Below are 17,500 nucleotides of genomic sequence, written 5' to 3'. Positions count from 1 at the left end.
TAAGGTGTGAAGTAAGGTGTGTAGTAAGGTGTGTAGTAAGGTGTGTACTGAAGGTGTGTAGTAAGGTGTGTACTGAAGGTGTGTAGTAAGGTGTGTAGTAAGGTGTGAAGTAAGGTGTGTACTGAAGGTGTGTAGTAAGGTGTGTAGTAAGGTGTGTAGTAAGGTGTGTACTGAAGGTGTGTAGTAAGGTGTGTAGTAAGGTGTGTAGTAAGGTGTGAAGTAAGGTGTGAAGTAAGGTGTGTAGTAAGGTGTGTAGTAAGGTGTGTACTGAAGGTGTGTAGTAAGGTGTGTAGTAAGGTGTGTAGTAAGGTGTGTAGTAAGGTGTGTAGTAAGGTGTGTACTGAAGGTGTGTAGTAAGGTGTGTAGTAAGGTGTGTAGTAAGGTGTGTAGTAAGGTGTGTAGTAAGGTGTGTACTGAAGGTGTGTAGTAAGGTGTGTAGTAAGGTGTGTAGTAAGGTGTGTACTGAAGGTGTGTAGTAAGGTGTGTAGTAAGGTGTGTAGTAAGGTGTGTAGTAAGGTGTGTAGTAAGGTGTGTACTGAAGGTGTGTAGTAAGGTGTGTAGTAAGGTGTGTAGTAAGGTGTGTAGTAAGGTGTGTAGTAAGGTGTGTACTGAAGGTGTGTAGTAAGGTGTGTAGTAAGGTGTGTAGTAAGGTGTGTAGTAAGGTGTGTAGTAAGGTGTGTACTGAAGGTGTGTAGTAAGGTGTGTAGTAAGGTGTGTAGTAAGGTGTGTACTGAAGGTGTGTAGTAAGGTGTGTAGTAAGGTGTGTAGTAAGGTGTGTACTCACAGGTACTCTGTAGAGGCCTCCCTGCTCCTCACAGTCTCTGCTGAGTCCTGAACAGAAACATGGTAAGCAGCCGTCAGCTGACAGAGCGAACCAACCAGAAACGCACTCCTCACAGCGCCGCCCGGCCACGCCCACCTGTTTGTGTTTTTAAGATGTTGTTGTTGTTGTTGTTAACAGGGAATCTAATAAACTCAACCAAACATGTTTTTTACGGCTCAGAGCCTTCCAGTCAGCCCTCATTCATGTCCATTCAAAGTGGCCGATTTCCTGTGCAAAGCATGCTGGGATACCTAGTGATGTGCACAGTCACTTTTGAACAGCTTTTCATTCTGAATGCATCATAATCCTGCATTAAACACACACACACACACACACACACACACACACACACATTGTGTTACCTTGCACACACACTTTCCCGTGTGTCCACAGTCACACACTCCGAGAGTTTTGTTGCAAAACTTCTCATCTGTTCCCGCCATTTCGCAGCCACATTCTAAGCACTTCGGGTAACCATAGTAACCAGGTGAACACTGATCACATGACCTGCCAGTGAAGCCCTCTTTGCAGCGACACTGTCCATTGGTCAGATCACACTGGGGGGTGGAGCTTCCTGCTGCGCTGCAACTGCATGGCTGGAAAAACAACATGAGGTTAGTGTGTCCCTGTGTGTGTGTGTGTGTGTGTGTGTGTGTGTGTTTATGATGTGAAACTGTGTGTGTGTGTGTCTGTGTGTGTGTGTGTGTGTGTGTGTGTGTGTGTGTGTGTGTGAAACTGTGTGTGTGTGTGTATGTGTGTGTGTGTGTGTGTGTGTGTGTGTGAAACTGTGTGTGTGTGTGAAACTGTGTATGTGTGTGTGTGTGTGAAACTGTGTGTGTGTGTGTGTGTGTGTGTGTTAATGTGAAACTGTGTGTGTGTGTGTGTGTGTGTGTGTGTGTGTGTGGCTGTGTGTGTGTGTGTGTGTGTGTTAATGTGAAACTGTGTGTGTGTGTGTGTGTGTGTGTGTTAATGTGAAACTGTGTGTGTGTGTGTGTGTGGCTGTGTGTGTGTGTGTGTGTGTGTGTGTTAATGTGAAATTGTGTGTGTGTGTGTGTGTGTGGCTGTCTGTGTGTGTGTGTGTGTGGCTGTCTGTGTGTGTGTGTGTGTGTGTGTGTGGGGCTGTCTGTGTGTGTACGTGTGTGTTAATGTGAAAATGTGTGTGTGTGTGTGTGTGTGTGTGTGTGTGTAGCTGTCTGTGTGTGCGTGTGTGTGTGTGTGTGTTAATGTGAAATTGTGTGTGTGTGTGTGGCTGTGTGTGTGTGTGTGTGTTAATGTGAAACTGTGTGTGTGTGTGTGTGTGTGTGTGTGTGTGTGTGTGTGTGTGTGTGTGTGTGGCTGTGTGTGTGGCTGTGTGTGCGTGTGTGTATGTCTGTGTAGCTGTGTGTGTGTGTGTTAGTGTAAAACTGTGTGTGTGTGTGTGTAGCTGTGTGTGTGTAGTTGTGTATGTGTGCGTGTTAGTGTGAAACTGTGTGTGTGTAGTTGTGTATGTGTGTGTGTTCTATTGTGTGTACTTTTACGTGTAGTTGTGTGTAAATGTGAAATTGTTTGTGTACTTTTGTGTACCTTGCATCCGGTGACGAGGTTGCGACCCCAGTATCCTGTCTCACACCTTTCGCAGGTGTCTCCCTGTGTGTGGGCGGGGCAGATGCACCTGCCACTGTCAATGTGACAGTTTCCACCAGTGTGATTACAGGTGCATGCTGGGAGGAAGAAACATCACATCTAATCAGATCAGATTCAACCAATCAGCAGCAAGGTTGGGGTCTTATGTTTTCTGTGTAAGTACCTGTACAGCCGTTGGTATGAAAACCAAAGTAACCATGACTACAGCGGTCACACTTGTCTCCCGCTACACCCACCACACACTGGCATCGCCCCTCTTCATCACATGACTCAGACAGAGATACTGATTGGCTGCAGCCACATGCCTGACAGCCCCGCCCACTCTCCAGGCCGAAAAACCCTGACTAAAAAAAAAAAGAGGAATAAAAATGAATAAATTAAGCAGTACACAACATGAAAGGTATTTATGAAATAAGTAATAAATAAATAAATATATAAATACCATAACTGAACGAGTCAGTAAATAAATATATAATATAATAATAATAATGTAAGATGGAAATGAAATTTATTTTTGGGAAGTTTTATTTTATAGATCTTTATTTTTCTTAGGTTGAGATAATATACATTATTTGATTTAATGCTAATTTCATTTATATTTACAATTTGTACTGTACAAGAGTATCTGTTTGATATGATGCACTATGCCTTTAAGGTTACCCATGGTTACGGTTTGAGGAGTGATATTGCTTTAAGACAAGTGAGGTGTTGCTGTTGTTTGTTGGGGCAGTCTGGATATGTCATGCTCGGTTACAGACACGCACAGCAGAAGTTGTTCCTGTGCTTTTACCCGAATATATATATTTAATTAAGTATGTTTAGTATTATAGTTAACGGCAAGACAACCGAGGATAATCAACATCATCCAAGAAGCACCGTTACAATAATATTATTATAATAATAAATAAATCAGTAAAAGAAATAAAATGATATAAACAGTTTCAGTTTGAATCTAATCACATGAACGGGTTTGTGTGTGTGTGTGTGTGTGTGTGTGTGTGTGTGTGTGTGTGTGTGTGTGTGAGTGAGTGAGTGAGTGAGTGTGTGAGTGAGTGAGTGTGTGTGTGTGTGTGTGTGTGTGTGTGTGTGTGTGTGTGAGTGTGTGTGTGAGTGTGTGAGGGAGAGAGAGTTTCACCTGGCAGCGGTCACAGGTGCGTCCTTTCACGTTCTCTTTACACAAACACTGACCTGTTGTGACATCACACACGCTGGAGAGGGCGTTGTTGACATCACAGCTACACTCTAAGAAACAAATAAAAAGTCCCACCCATTGTCAGTCAGACAGAAAGCCACGCCCACTCCACATAAGGCTGTTGTTGTTGTTCCATCAACAGTTTGAAGATGTATCATTATGTGGCAGCACAAACACACACAGAGTCATGTGTCTGCAGAACATCGAGGAACAGAGGTCAAAGTTCAGGTCTAATCCGGATCAACATTCCAACAGCTTTAAACAGGAAACTGAAACAACTGAAGTGGCCAATCAGCTGGTAGCTTTTAAATCTGCAGTCAGCAGGCTGCCCTGCTCCAAGACTCAGTTTATCACAGACACAGTCCTCATTAGCTACAGTACCACCAATGACCACTGGAGGAACTGTGTATTAAACCATCATGGTTTAGATAAGAGAGATGTGAGGCCCTGATGGTGATGTGTGTGTGTGTGTGTGTGTGTGTGTGTGTGTGTGGGTGCATCACCTTGACAGTCCTTAGCGTGCACAGCGTCTCCATAGTAACCATGTTGACAGACCTCGCAGTGTCTTCCACCAGTGTTGCCTAGGCAACGCAAGCATTCTCCAGTGAGAGTGTCACAGTGCCCCGCCTCCCTGATGTCTACGTTACCGTTACACTCACAGCGGACACAGGCCCCACCCACTGCCTGTGGGTTTCCATAGAAACCACTGGCACACCTAATGACACAATTAGACAGGCATTACAGAGGGATGGCTTTGTCTGATTGGATGATGAGTCTGTCAATCATCCTTACCTTTCACAGGAGTTTCCTGTGTATCCCACCTGACACCGGTCACAGAACACCTGTCCAGACTGCTCCATCACACAGGTGGGACTGAAACTGAAGAACACAGACATATTTAAAGTCTGTCCATAAGTTTAAAAAATGTATTTTTTAAATTTGGATCTAAACACAAAACAAACCTGTTGGACATTAGAGGACACGCACACACCAGACAGTCATCAGCTGTTCCCTCTGAGGGGTCGCCGTAGAAACCAGGAAGACACTGATCACAGTGAGGACCGGTGGTATTATGGGTACAACCCTGAGGGACAATTTCCATGGTAACAGTGTGAGAAACTCTTGTCAACATTACAATTGTGTTTAAACGTATATAAATGCATACATGTTTTCATCATTAACGAACCAAACTCATAAAATATAGCTCTCTGTATAAATGACAAAATGACCCAAAAATATAAATATAAATTACTGACTGACCAAACAGACTCCGTTGCTATCACACTCGGTGGCGTGGTCATTACACTCACACGGCAGACAGTTCCCTCCAAACAAAACTCCTCCCACTCTGAAAAAACCAGGGAGACATGCCTGCAACACAGAAATACACAATCAGAAATGCATATAAAAAAATACTCATCACAGTATGCAGGTGACTAACAGTAAAAAGGGAAGAATCCAAACAGGAAGCTGAATGAAGTTAACTTCTGACCTCACAGGAAGTGCCACTGTATCCCCATGGACACTCACACATCTCCACAGCAACCGCCTGATCACCAGAAATGGAGATCGGGTCAGCGACATCCAGAGACAGGTAACTAAGACTGAAAGATAGGTAAAAGATGGTAAACATAATATATCCAAGATCAGGAATATCCTGTTACAAAATGATGCAGAAAAACTAGTTCATGCATTTGTTACCTCCAGGTTGGATTATTGTAACTCTCTTTTGTCAGGGTGCTCTGGTAAGTCTCTAAAGACTCTACAACTAGTCCAGAACGCTGCAGCTCGTGTACTGACCAGAACCAGGAAAAGGGACCACATTATTCATGTGTTGGCTTCTCTGAACTGGCTCCCTATACAGTCTAGAATAGAATTCAAGATCCTTCTTCTCACTTACAAAGCTCTAAATAGTGCCGTACTGTCCCTCGAGAACATTACAGTCCCAGAATGCAGGCCTACTCGTGGTACCTACAGTCTCTAAGTGTACTATGGGGGGTAAAGCCTTCAGTTATCAGGCTCCTCTCCTCTGGAATCATCTTCCAGCCGGGGTCCGGGAGGCAGACACAGTCTGTATTTTTAAGAATAGAACTTTCCTTTTTGATAAATCTTATAGTTAGTGCTGGTGTAGACCAGCTCTTAGTTATGCTGCTATAGGCTTAGACTACCAGGGGAACTGGCACCTTGAGCTCCTCTCTCTCTCTCTCTCTCTCTCTCTCTCTCTCTCTCTCTCTCTCTCTCTCTCTCTGTGCATATACAGTACATCATATTACTGCATGTATCTATCTGTAAATCTCAGTCACTAACCACCTACTTTCCTGAGAGCTCTTGAGCTCTCTTAGGCTCCCCGAGATCGTTGGTTGACGGCCTGCCAGAACAACCCCCCCCCCCCCCTCCCCACCGGATTGTTGATGGACGGCTTGCCTCCCCCCACCCCCTTGCTCCCTATCCCTCTTCCTGCAGCTTATCCCATCTCTCCCCCTATCCCTTTCCAAGCCCGGTGCAGTCTAGACCTGCGAAGGTTGTTTCATCATGAGCCGGGGATCCAGCTGAAGATTTCTGCCTTTTAATAAGAAAGTTTTTTCTTACCACTGTAACTTTTGCTGCTTTGCTAAAGTGCTCATGATGGATAGGCCGGGTCTTTGTAATATAGCAATAAGTAAGGTCTTTTACCTGCTTTTTGTAACATAACAATGAGTAAGGTCTTTTTACCTGCTCTTTTGTAATGTTAACAGACAAAGAGTAAGGTATTTACCTGCTTTTTGTAAAGTGTCTTGAGACAACACTTGTTATGAGTTGACGCTATACAAATACAAATAAAAATTGATTGATTGATTGATTGAAACAGGTGACTGTTAGTGAAGAAGTGAGGGAAACATGACCCCAGACTGATCAGAGGGAATCTTAATGCCTTGGAGCTCCCTGGAAGTCAGAGTGTGAAAAAAAAACCAGAACCCAATTATCGCCATCACTTCCATTGTAACCCATACTCCTAGTGTACCCCTTACACAGCATTCAATACCTCTAGTGTACCCCATACTCCAAGTGCACCCCATATCCCTGCATATCCCATACCCCCAGTATAGCCTATTCTACCCCATAACCCTACTGTACCCTGGAACCCCCTGAAAAGATGGAGTCTGCATCAGTCGTCTTGAAGTGGGGGATCAGATGGGAACAGATAGTTTTAGTTTTCTGGATGTAATCTGAAGATTTTATTCTTACTATATCGGCCCATCAGTGGAGGCATTCACGTGAATTTTGACCTTCAGTGTGGTCACATCAGCAAGTACTGACAGCAGGTCATCACGAGTAACGCGGTGGCCCATCTCAACTTTCACAAACTGCCGTGGTGTCATTGTTAAAGCAACTGAGCGCTCAGCCAGAGGAGAGAGAACCAGGAGGACAGGAAGTGAGAGATGAACAGCCTGACTGTTACCCTGGAAACAAAAGAGAGAAACAGAGTGTTGTATTCCATAAAGACACTATGAAGGCTTTGATGTCATGTTTTGATTTACCAGATAGCAGCTTATTTTAGACATTTTTTCTCACCTCAATGATGATGTCACAGTGGGCAGGGAGAGAATGGTCTTCATTGTCCAACGGGACATCATAAACCACAGAGAAGTTCAAGAAACCTCCATAGGATACGAGCTAGAGACAGACGGGCCGTAAGGTAAACAGACAGGTAGACAGAAAGACAGAATGGTAGACAAATATGAACACAGACAGTAAGGTTGCTGTTTACTAATTGATAGCATAATGACTAAATAGAAATAGTTGCAAACCTTGTTGCCAAGGAAATGCTTAGGTGCTGTCCACGACAGCACTTCTAGGTGGGTGTGGCCTGAGGAGATGTTGACGGGGATGGGGAGGTCATTGCCATGTATGGTAGGGGAGATGTAAGGGGACTGAGAGGGACGAAGCAAAGCATCTGCCTGGTGAACCTAAAAAAATGTAAAATAATAAATTATTTTACAATAAAACCATTTGTTTGAATACAGGTGTGTGTTAACTGTTCAAATGTGTGTCTATGGTTTACCTGAGCTGTCAACCAGGCAGAGCTCTCACAGACATCCGACACACCAAAACAGAAACAGTCGGTGCAGCCGAGCGGATTACTGTCCTGCAGGTCATAGTAACCCGGTTTACACAGATCACAGTGAGCTCCCATCACATTGACCTGAGGAGGAGAGGATAGGTGAGTCCATACTCTTTTTAACATTATTATAGAGACCTATTTAAACTGACCATGAGCAAGCAAAAGTGTCAAGAGAGAAAGAGAGAGAGAGAGGAGCTCAAGGGGGCCAGGTCCAGCAGTCTAAGTTTATAGCAGCATAACTAGGAGCTGGTCAATACCTGTACCAGCCCTTACTACAAGATTTATCACAATGGTACGTTTTCAGCCTATTCTTGAAAGTACAGACTGTGTCTGCCTCCCGCATCCTGACTGGTAGATGATTCCAGAGGAGAGGAACCTAATAACTGAAGGCTCTACCTCCCATAGTACATTTAGAGACCGTAGGTACCACGAGCAGGCCTGATAACTGAAGGCTCTACCTCCCATAGTACATTTAGAGACCGTAGATACCACGAGCAGGCCTGATAACTGAAGGCTCTACCTCCCATAGTACATTTAGAGACCGTAGGTACCACGAGTAGGCCTGCATTCTAGGATCGTAATGTTCTCGAGGGACAGTATGGTACTAGTAGCTCCTTAAGATAAAATGGTGCCTGGCCATTTAGAGCTTTATAAGTGAGAAGAAGGATCTTGAATTCTATTCTAGATTGTATAGGGAGCCAGTTCAGAGAAGCCAACACAGGAGTAATGTGGTCCCTTTTCTTAGTTCTAGTCAGTACACGAGCTGCAGCTTTCTGGACCAGTTGAAGAGTCTTTAGAGACTTGCCAGAGCACCCTGACAAAAGAGAATTACAATAATCCAACCTGGAGGTAACAAATGCATGAACTAGTTTTTCTGCATCATTTTGTGACAGGATATTTGTGATCTTGGATATATTACGAAGGTGAAAATAGGCTGTTCTTGAAATTTGTTTTATGTGCAAGTTAAAGGACATATCTTGATCAAAAAGAATTCCTAGATTCCTAACAGTGGTGCCATTACGGACAGTTATATAATTAAAAAAGTCAGTGTTATTACCTTGCAGATGCAGGGGCTGCAGGGGTCTGAGTTGATGCTCCCAGAGAGGTTGCACTCACAGCGAACACATTGAGGAAAATCTCTGTATCCAAATGCACAACGATCACACTGTCGACCTGTAAAACCCTCCTTACACACACACTGACCTGTTGAGACACCTGCTCATGCACACACACGCACACACACACACACACACACACACACAGGCACACACACACAGGCACACAAACACACACTCTTAGAACCAACTAAACAAACTAAACGTTAAAGGAAGAATATGTCAGAGATATGATCAAGCTGCTGTGTAGAGCATTGTAACGATAACTGTTAAATTGACCATAATAAAAACCTGGTTGTGTGTCGTCTCTGGTGCAGACTGAAGACTCGGATCCTTTTAGATCACAGTTACACTCCACACACGGAGAGTCTGAATATGGAGAGACCTACAAACATACACAAGAAAAAGACATGCTTGGAAAAATGATGTCATTGTCAGTTCAAGTTATTAATACCATTCTAAATTAAAAGTAAGACCATGAGGTGTATATCATATATCAGTATGTAGTTCTGAGTACAGTACAGGTGTGTAGTAGTACAGGTAGTAGTTCTGAGTACAGTACAGGTGTGTAGTAGTACAGGCACTGGTTCTTACTACCTCAGTTGGTCTGTAAAATCCATCAGAACAGTTCTCACAGTTGATGCCAGCAGTGTTCTGTTGACAGTTGATACAGACTCCGCCTCCTCGCCGAGCGCCGCGAGAGTTTAAACTCAGTGAGAGGTCAGAGACGGTCTGATTGTAGAAACAGTTGACAGCTTTGTTGTGACAATTACACGCTGAAAGACAAACAGGTGAGCGACACAGAGAGGTGAGAGACAGACAGGTGAGAGACAGACAGGTGGACACAGACAGCTGTGATTCAGACAGGGAAGAGACAGACAGATGTTTCTTACGTTCACATGTATTCCCCTCAGAGATGGTTCCTGGTTGCCATGGCTGCTGGTGGTAACCAGGGCAACACTCATTACAGTTCTCTCCACAGGTGTTGTGCTCACACACACACTGCAGCTTCTGGAAACACACACACACAAACTCAGGTTAAAGTAAACCAAGATGTTTACCTTCTAAGGTAAACACACAGGTAAAGCAGGTTGTGGTTACCTTGCTAACAGGGTCCAATGGGCAGCTCTGGGCGTGGCCATAACAGATACACATCCCGCCCACAGAGATGTCCTTGATTGAGTAATAATACTAAAAAAACACAAACATTGAATTATGCATCATGTTGATCACACAAACATTAAGAGCTGTGTGTCTCTCTGAAAGCCTGTCTCACCCTCCGGGTAACAATGGGGTCAATTTGTTTGGGGTCCCTGCTGATCAGTGTCATTAGGTCAGCGTTTAGCGTCCTGATTCGCTGAAGCCTCAGTCTGATGTAACGAGCCGAAGTGAAGTTCAAGAGTTCGGGGGTCGTATCATCAGCTCCAGGTCGCCCGTTAATCAGGGAGGTGTGGATCTGAGTGAGAAACAGTTAAAATAGAGACAGGTGAGAGGGAGAGAGACAAGTGAGAGACAGGTGAGAGAGAGAGAGAGAGAGACAGGTCAGAAATAGGTAGAGTACTTTATATTGATTTTAACATTGGCAATGTAAACGTCTGTTTCTCATGCCAAAAGCCCTTTTGAATTGAACTGAGAGAGACAGAGAGACAAAGGTTAAGAAACACATTCAGGACAGACAGACGGACAGAATGCCTGTCTCACCTCTCCGTGTTCCAGAGGGTCCAGTTTGGAGTAGAAAGACGTGCAGATGACCTCCGTGTCACCCTTGAAGGTGGGTGACCCGAGTCTAGGAGTCACGTTGTAATGAGTCAAACACTCAGAATCACTGACAGCATAAAACTGCCAAGGTTCAAAGGTCAAACCATCCATTGAGCGCTCCAGGATCCAATTGCCTGACAGAGAGACAGGTCAGGTCAGGTCAGAGAGACAGTTCAGAAATGCCCCAAATATAAAGACATTAGAGACACCTTCTTTCCCAGATTTAATGATCGAATCCCCTGCTTTCTTTCCCTCCCTAAAGAGGAACAGATGAGAATCACTCTGGGAGAAGAGAGCTGTAGAGATATCAGCAGAATGTGTCTGCATGTCATCGAGTGAGAGACGGTTCTATGGAAGTTATTTATATTCAAGGTTCTTCATGTCACAATACATGTCTGGTCACAATATAAGACATGTTTACTCATCTGTAAATAATTTTCATTACCCTTTTATGTAATTGTATTTTTCTTAATTATTTAATTTCATATGTAAATGATTATAATGTGTATTGTATATTTTGCTTTGGCAACATGTTTAACCCAAACGTCATTCAAATAAAGCCATTTGAATTTGAATTTGACACGTCAGCCTGGCTGGTCCAATAGAGAGAGAGACAGCCAGATCAGAGAGACAGACAGGTCAAACAGACAGAAAGGTCTCACCTGGTCGGGGAGAGTTGGCGGCCTTGATGATGATGTAAGCCACCTGAAAGATCTGAACAAAAAGGAAACAGTCATCACCTTCACCTGTTCTGTTTTTACCTGGTACTGTTTAGCCAATAGGATGCTTTCAGGCAAATAAGCTGACCATCAGCTGATGCGGCTTGCATGAGATCAGCTGTTACTGAAACTCTGGCATGATAACAGAGTGTGACTCCGTGGCCTGCCTGAACTAACGCTACGCTCAGGTCTTCCTTTAAAAACAGATTCAGATTCAGATTTCTCTCTCAGAGAAATACGTTAACAAAAATTAAATTTCCTGTTTCAGGATTAATAAAGTACATCTAAAATCAGAAACATATGAATATTATTTTACCTTCAGGTCCAGTGTGTGTACACATGTGTTACCTGTTTCAGATCCAGTGTGATGGAGACCCAGTGAAACTGCTGTCCATTTTTGATACTCGGACTCTGCCACCACTGATTGGTTCCATCGATGGCGTTTGTGATTGGATGACGCTCTGAACAACACAAAAAAGTAGCCTTATTAAAAATACAACTAATATTTGTTATACTTCTGTAAAGTATTGTGAGTACTGGTCTAAAGTACTGTGAGTACTGGTCTAAAGCACTGTGAGTACTGGTCAAAAGTACTGTGAGTACTTGTCTAAAGCACTGTGAGTACTGGTCTAAGGTACTGTGAGTACTGGTCTAAAGCACTGTGAGTACTGGTCTAAGGTACTGTGAGTACTGGTCTAAAGCACTGTGAGTACTGGTCAAAAGTACTGTGAGTACTGGTCTAAAGCACTGTGAGTACTGGTCTAAGGTACTGTGAGTACTGGTCTAAAGCACTGTGAGTACTGGTCTAAGGTACTGTGAGTACTGGTCTAAAGCACTGTGAGTACTGGTCTAAGGTACTGTGAGTACTGGTCTAAAGCACTGTGAGTACTGGTCTAAAGTACTGTGAGTACTGGTCTAAAGCACTGTGAGTACTGGTCTAAGGTACTGTGAGTACTGGTCTAAAGCACTGTGAGTACTGGTCAAAAGTACTGTGAGTACTGGTCTAAATTAAAGGTATATACCCTGTAACATGGCCTTTAGTCAAACACCCTACCACATGGCCCTTAGTGGTTCTAGAACCCAAACAGCATACCCCCTTAATCAGACCCAGGATCAGTACACGTTAGCTGCAGGTAACAACGCTGATATGATCTGTCCTATTGGGGCAGCAGCAGCTCAGTCTGTAGGGGATTGGGTTGAGAACCAGAGGTTCACTGGATCGAGTCTGGAAATTGGTCTGGTAGCTAGAGAGGTGCCAGTCTCCCTGTTTTACTCCTGCCCCCAAACCTCCACAATGTCCTCTCAGGGGATCAACAGTACTACAAAATAAACTGTCCACTTACCTGCTGACTCCTAATGACTACTGTCCTTTAGGGGGCCTGACTCCTAATGACTCCTGTCCTTTGGGGGGCCTGACTCCTAATGACTCCTGTCCTTTGGGGGGCCTGACTCCTAATGACTCCTGTCCTTTGGGGGGCCTGACTCCTAATGACTCCTGTCCTTTAGGGGGCCTGACTCCTAATGACTACTGTCCTTTAGGGGGCCTGACTCCTAATGACTCCTGTCCTTTGGGGGGCCTGACTCCTAATGACTACTGTCCTTTAGGGGGCCTGACTCCTAATGACTCCTGTCCTTTGGGGGGCCTGACTCCTAATGACTCCTGTCCTTTGGGGGGCCTGACTCCTAATGACTCCTGTCCTTTAGGGGGCCTGACTCCTAATGACTCCTGTCCTTTGGGGGGCCTGACTCCTAATGACTACTGTCCTTTAGGGGGCCTGACTCCTAATGACTCCTGTCCTTTGGGGGGCCTGACTCCTAATGACTCCTGTCCTTTGGGGGGCCTGACTCCTAATGACTCCTGTCCTTTAGGGGGCCTGACTTCTGCCTCCTTTATGGGGCCTGACTCCTTATGACTCCTATCCTTTAGGGGGCTTGACTCCTGCTCCTTTAGGGGGCCTGACTTCTGCCTCCTTTATGGGGCCTGACTCCTAATGACTCCTGCTCCTTTAGGGGGCCTGACTCCTAATGACTCCCTGCCTCCTTTGGGGGGCCTGACTCCTGCCTCCCCCTTTCTTACTTATTCCTCCCTAACCCATCACCTGTTTATGTCAGCATGTTTGTAACAGATCTTATAACCTGACAGAATATGTCTAAAGTATCTCTGAACACAATGGGCACATTGAGTCCCCATCTGTTTTAGGTTCTTGGGGAGATGGCAGTACAGGACTACCCCAGACCTCACGGGTCCCTCTAAGTCTTCTCTTTTCTAACCCTAACCAGTTCATTCACTGTCCCTGTTTAGTGTGAGCCTTTGTGCACTTTACAACTTCCTCTTGTCGACATACCTGCTCCACAACTCGCTCCATTTTTATTTTGGACCTGTTTTGTTCCATCCTGGTTTCCTGAGCTCTGCCTCAGGGTTTACCCTGACCCCTAACCCCTGACGCCTAACCCTAATAGATGGAACTTCATCCTCAACTCCCACAAAGTGGACTTTAACTTAAAGTGAACTCTGGCTGCAGGGGACGGTGTGTTGTGGGTCTGGTTTGGTACCTTTGGTCAGGACTGAGTCGGCGTCACACTTTGGGCAGTGTGGGTTCTTGATCCGTCGCCCTGGAACGTGTTCAACCAGTTTACAGTAAACTTCTGGTCCTGAATCTCCACACGTGGCGTTACTGCTGATCACAGCGTTACTCGCCAAGTTCAAGATGGCGGGAAAGAGACCTGAAACACAAAGCTAAATGTTAGCATTCAGTGTTAACACACACACATACACACACATACACACAAAGAGAAACACACACACACACAGACAGACAGACACACACACACACACACAGACACACACACACACACAAAGAGAAACACACACACACACACACACACACACAGACAGACACACACACACACACACACACACACACAGACACACACACACACAAAGAGAAACACACACACACACACACACACACAAAGAGAAACACACACATGTTAATGATGGTTGTGTGTGATCAGCTGGGGAGGTGGGATAATTTAACTGGGTGGTCTTTACAACCCCCCCATCTTGTTGTTCACACATTCACCTCACAGCCAGCAGGAGACTATCCCTATCAGACGGGGGGGGGGGGGGGTCTCCAGAGGTTAGACAAAGAACAACATGGAAGTGGTAGTTGAAGCAGCAGAGTCCTCCATAGGACTCTACAATAAGAATGTGTGTTTGTATTAGAGCACGGAGATGGTAGAGGTGGCGTGCAGACAGTCTATGGTCGTGCAGCGATCACAGGGAGTAAAGGTCACCCCCCCCTCCAGGTGAATTCTCCTGATTATATCCTGCTGTGTTCTCACATCAGATCACTCTGACTTTCTGCAGAATAAATACGAGGAGGCTGGAGGAGAAACATTCAGATGTTTGTGATCACATGACGCTCAGAGTGAGAATATCAGGAGGGTGTGGAGGAAAACATGAAACACCAGTGTGTGTGTGTGTGTGTGTATGTCTGTGTGTGTGTGTATGTGTGTGTGTGTGTGTGTGTGTGTGTGTGTGTGTGTGTGTGTGTGTATGTCTGTGTGTGTGTGTGTGTGTGTGTGTGTATGTGTGTGTGTGTGTGTGTGTCTGTGTGTGTGTGTGTGTGTGTGTGTATGTATTTGTGTGTGTGTGTATGTGTGTGTGTATGTGTGTGTGTATGTCTGTGTGTGTGTGTGTGTGTGTGTGTGTGTGTGTGTGTGTGTATGTCTGTGTGTGTGTGTGTGTGTGTGTGTGTGTGTGTGTGTGTGTGTGTGTGTGTGTATGTCTGTGTGTGTGTGTGTGTGTATGTCTGTGTGTGTGTGTCTGTGTGTGTGTGTGTGTGTGTGTGTGTGTCTGTGTGTGTGTGTGTGTGTGTATGTCTGTGTGTGTGTGTGTGTGTGTGTGTGTGTGTGTGTGTGTGAGTGTGTGTGTGTGTGTATGTCTGTGTGTGTGTGTGTGTGTGTGTGTGTCTGTGTGTGTGTGTGTGTGTGTCTGTGTGTGTGTGTGTGTGTGTGTGTGTGTGTGTGTGTGTGTGTGTGTGTATGTCTGTGTGTGTGTGTGTGTGTGTGTGTGTGTGTGAGAGAGACAGAGGTGTTTGGGTCTCTGTAAATGTGTAAAGACGAGGTAACAAACACTGTTATTGTAATGTAGGTGTGTGTGGGGGCATTGTGTGTCTAGAGGAAGTGGGCGGAGCTTGGTAGTAAACACTTGCGTCTGCTACCCAGCAGGACACACACACACACACACACACACACACAGACACACACACAAACAAACACACACACACACACAGACACACACACACACACATTGTTATAGAAGTTAAAAACATGTAAATAATAAAGTTTTTTTTAAATGAAGTCAGAACAAACGTGAAGGTCACTGATAAAAACCTAAAAACCAGACTAAACAGATAAAGGGCGCTCAAGGATTCACCTCGACCTCTCAGAGACTCCCAGACAGGATTGAAAACAATCTACACTTAAAAAAATACCCTAAACACTACAGATCACATAAAAACCCAAAGCCCCCCAATCCCCCATACCCCCCTAACCCCCCCATACCCCCGTAACCCCCCCATACCCTAAGCCTAGCTGATTGATTCATGAAACCTTTGATCAGAGACATCAGATGACTGATTTATTATCAATAAAATACTTTATTTGTGTCAGTTAGAAAAGTTTCAGAAAGTTGGAGAGAAATTTAAGAAATCTACCCAAAAGAAAGTGAAACAGATCGAGAAGAATTTAAAATCATATATATATAAAGTATATAAATATATATATATATAAAAACACTATAAATATATCAAACCCAACCTGACGACCGGGACACACAGAGACAGAATAAGTCTAATCCTCAAACCCAAAACATTAAATTCATCTTGATTAAACTGCATGAAATGAAAACAGTGAAACAGAAATTCTCTCACCTCTTTGCTGAGCTGCAGCTCGCTCCATCAGCAACAACAACAGCAACAACTTCATCTCTGCAACTATCACTGGGACTACCTGGATCCAGACTGGGACTAACTGCACTCAGACTGGGAGCCGTGGCAGTATAAACGGGTGCAGAGGAATGTGAATGCCACTGTGATTCTTTCTCATTCATTCAGTTCAATAAGAGGGGGAGGGGGAGGGGAGGGGAGGGCAGGGGGACTGTACCATTTGGTCGGCTGGTGGCGGGGTGGGGGTGTGTTTAGTACGTTTATTTCACATTTTTGGTTGACTAAAATAGCTTTACATCTTTACTACTTTAACCTCCTTCTTCAGAAGTGACAATAAAACATGAGACTTTCAGAATTAAAGACTTGAGTAAAATTACATAACACATCAGTGATAATTAAACAACAGTTTAATGTGATGACATCACACTGACTGTAAGAAAATACGCATTAGATTATTTATATATTAATCATTATCAGCCTTAGTTGTTGGGAAGTTCTCTTACAGCAATAAAATCATATTAAAAAGTTTTCAGGATAAAATCAAATTGAATCACAGTTCATTAATAATTTATTGTTTCTCATCAGATATGCTGAACATGTTCAGAGATTCATGTTGTCAGAGTCATTTAAGTGTTTCATCAGTCTTTAATGTGACTCAGAGGAAAGGGTTAAATTATGTTAAAACAGCGGTCTACTCCTTTAACTGTCTGAGCTCATTCAACTCAAACTATTGTCTCAGCCAAGGGGACAGACCGTACCATCTGGGAGAGGGGGGTGTTTTCTTTGATTAACTTTTATCTGTCGCTCTCTCTTTGATTGTTTTGTACGTATTCTTATCTTCTCTCTGTCTTTGTCACATTCTAACTTTCTCTGATTCTGTTGGTATTTAAGATGATGTCGACCTATAGCTCTGGAATAAATCCTTGTTTTATTTAATCAATAACAGATCATCTTACACAGAATGTATTTTCTCGTAAAATATAAAATACATATATAACTGAGGGGTTCACCTTATATTTAGGTACTTCAACTATTAGAAGACAATCAAAGAGAAACTTAAAGTGAACCCTGATCCAACAGCTCCCCCTGCTGGGCAAAATCAGTAAGAGTCTCAGACTTTTGTGTGTCAGCAGGATGAGTTGTGCACTCTGCAGGTAGATGGGGGATTAAGACTATGAACCTCTTTCTTTGTTCCAAAATAAATACCAACATGGAA

The 17,500-nt window shown here is 44.1% G+C and overlaps 1 protein-coding gene across 1 annotated transcript in view; it reads right to left on the bottom strand.

Moving 5' to 3' along the window:
- The window catches only part of lama1 (laminin, alpha 1), a 40,927-nt gene extending 24,588 nt beyond the window's left edge, over positions 1-16,339 (bottom strand). Inside the window, exons 1-25 of the mRNA XM_065949069.1 lie at positions 16,270-16,339; positions 13,886-14,056; positions 11,681-11,793; positions 11,276-11,327; positions 10,557-10,747; positions 10,132-10,311; positions 9,957-10,046; positions 9,749-9,866; positions 9,453-9,631; positions 9,147-9,240; positions 8,798-8,955; positions 7,681-7,821; positions 7,427-7,585; positions 7,191-7,292; positions 6,864-7,078; positions 5,131-5,242; positions 4,899-5,009; positions 4,601-4,722; positions 4,431-4,517; positions 4,142-4,353; positions 3,582-3,688; positions 2,610-2,790; positions 2,387-2,523; positions 1,186-1,419; positions 785-919 (exon numbers count right to left, since the gene is read on the bottom strand). Of these exons, the coding sequence (XP_065805141.1) occupies positions 785-919; positions 1,186-1,419; positions 2,387-2,523; positions 2,610-2,790; positions 3,582-3,688; positions 4,142-4,353; positions 4,431-4,517; positions 4,601-4,722; positions 4,899-5,009; positions 5,131-5,242; positions 6,864-7,078; positions 7,191-7,292; positions 7,427-7,585; positions 7,681-7,821; positions 8,798-8,955; positions 9,147-9,240; positions 9,453-9,631; positions 9,749-9,866; positions 9,957-10,046; positions 10,132-10,311; positions 10,557-10,747; positions 11,276-11,327; positions 11,681-11,793; positions 13,886-14,056; positions 16,270-16,324 (3,456 nt within the window). The 5' untranslated portion in view covers positions 16,325-16,339. The remainder of the gene's footprint in view (positions 1-784; positions 920-1,185; positions 1,420-2,386; positions 2,524-2,609; positions 2,791-3,581; positions 3,689-4,141; positions 4,354-4,430; positions 4,518-4,600; positions 4,723-4,898; positions 5,010-5,130; positions 5,243-6,863; positions 7,079-7,190; positions 7,293-7,426; positions 7,586-7,680; positions 7,822-8,797; positions 8,956-9,146; positions 9,241-9,452; positions 9,632-9,748; positions 9,867-9,956; positions 10,047-10,131; positions 10,312-10,556; positions 10,748-11,275; positions 11,328-11,680; positions 11,794-13,885; positions 14,057-16,269) is intronic.
- Between the last annotated feature and the right edge of the window lie 1,161 nt (positions 16,340-17,500).

The sequence above is a fragment of the Labrus bergylta genome, chromosome 20, assembly GCF_963930695.1.
Source record: "Labrus bergylta chromosome 20, fLabBer1.1, whole genome shotgun sequence".
Lineage (NCBI taxonomy): Eukaryota > Metazoa > Chordata > Actinopteri > Labriformes > Labridae > Labrus > Labrus bergylta.
Note: the sequence above shows the minus strand (reverse complement) of the source record. Positions and strands in the feature narration are given on the sequence as shown.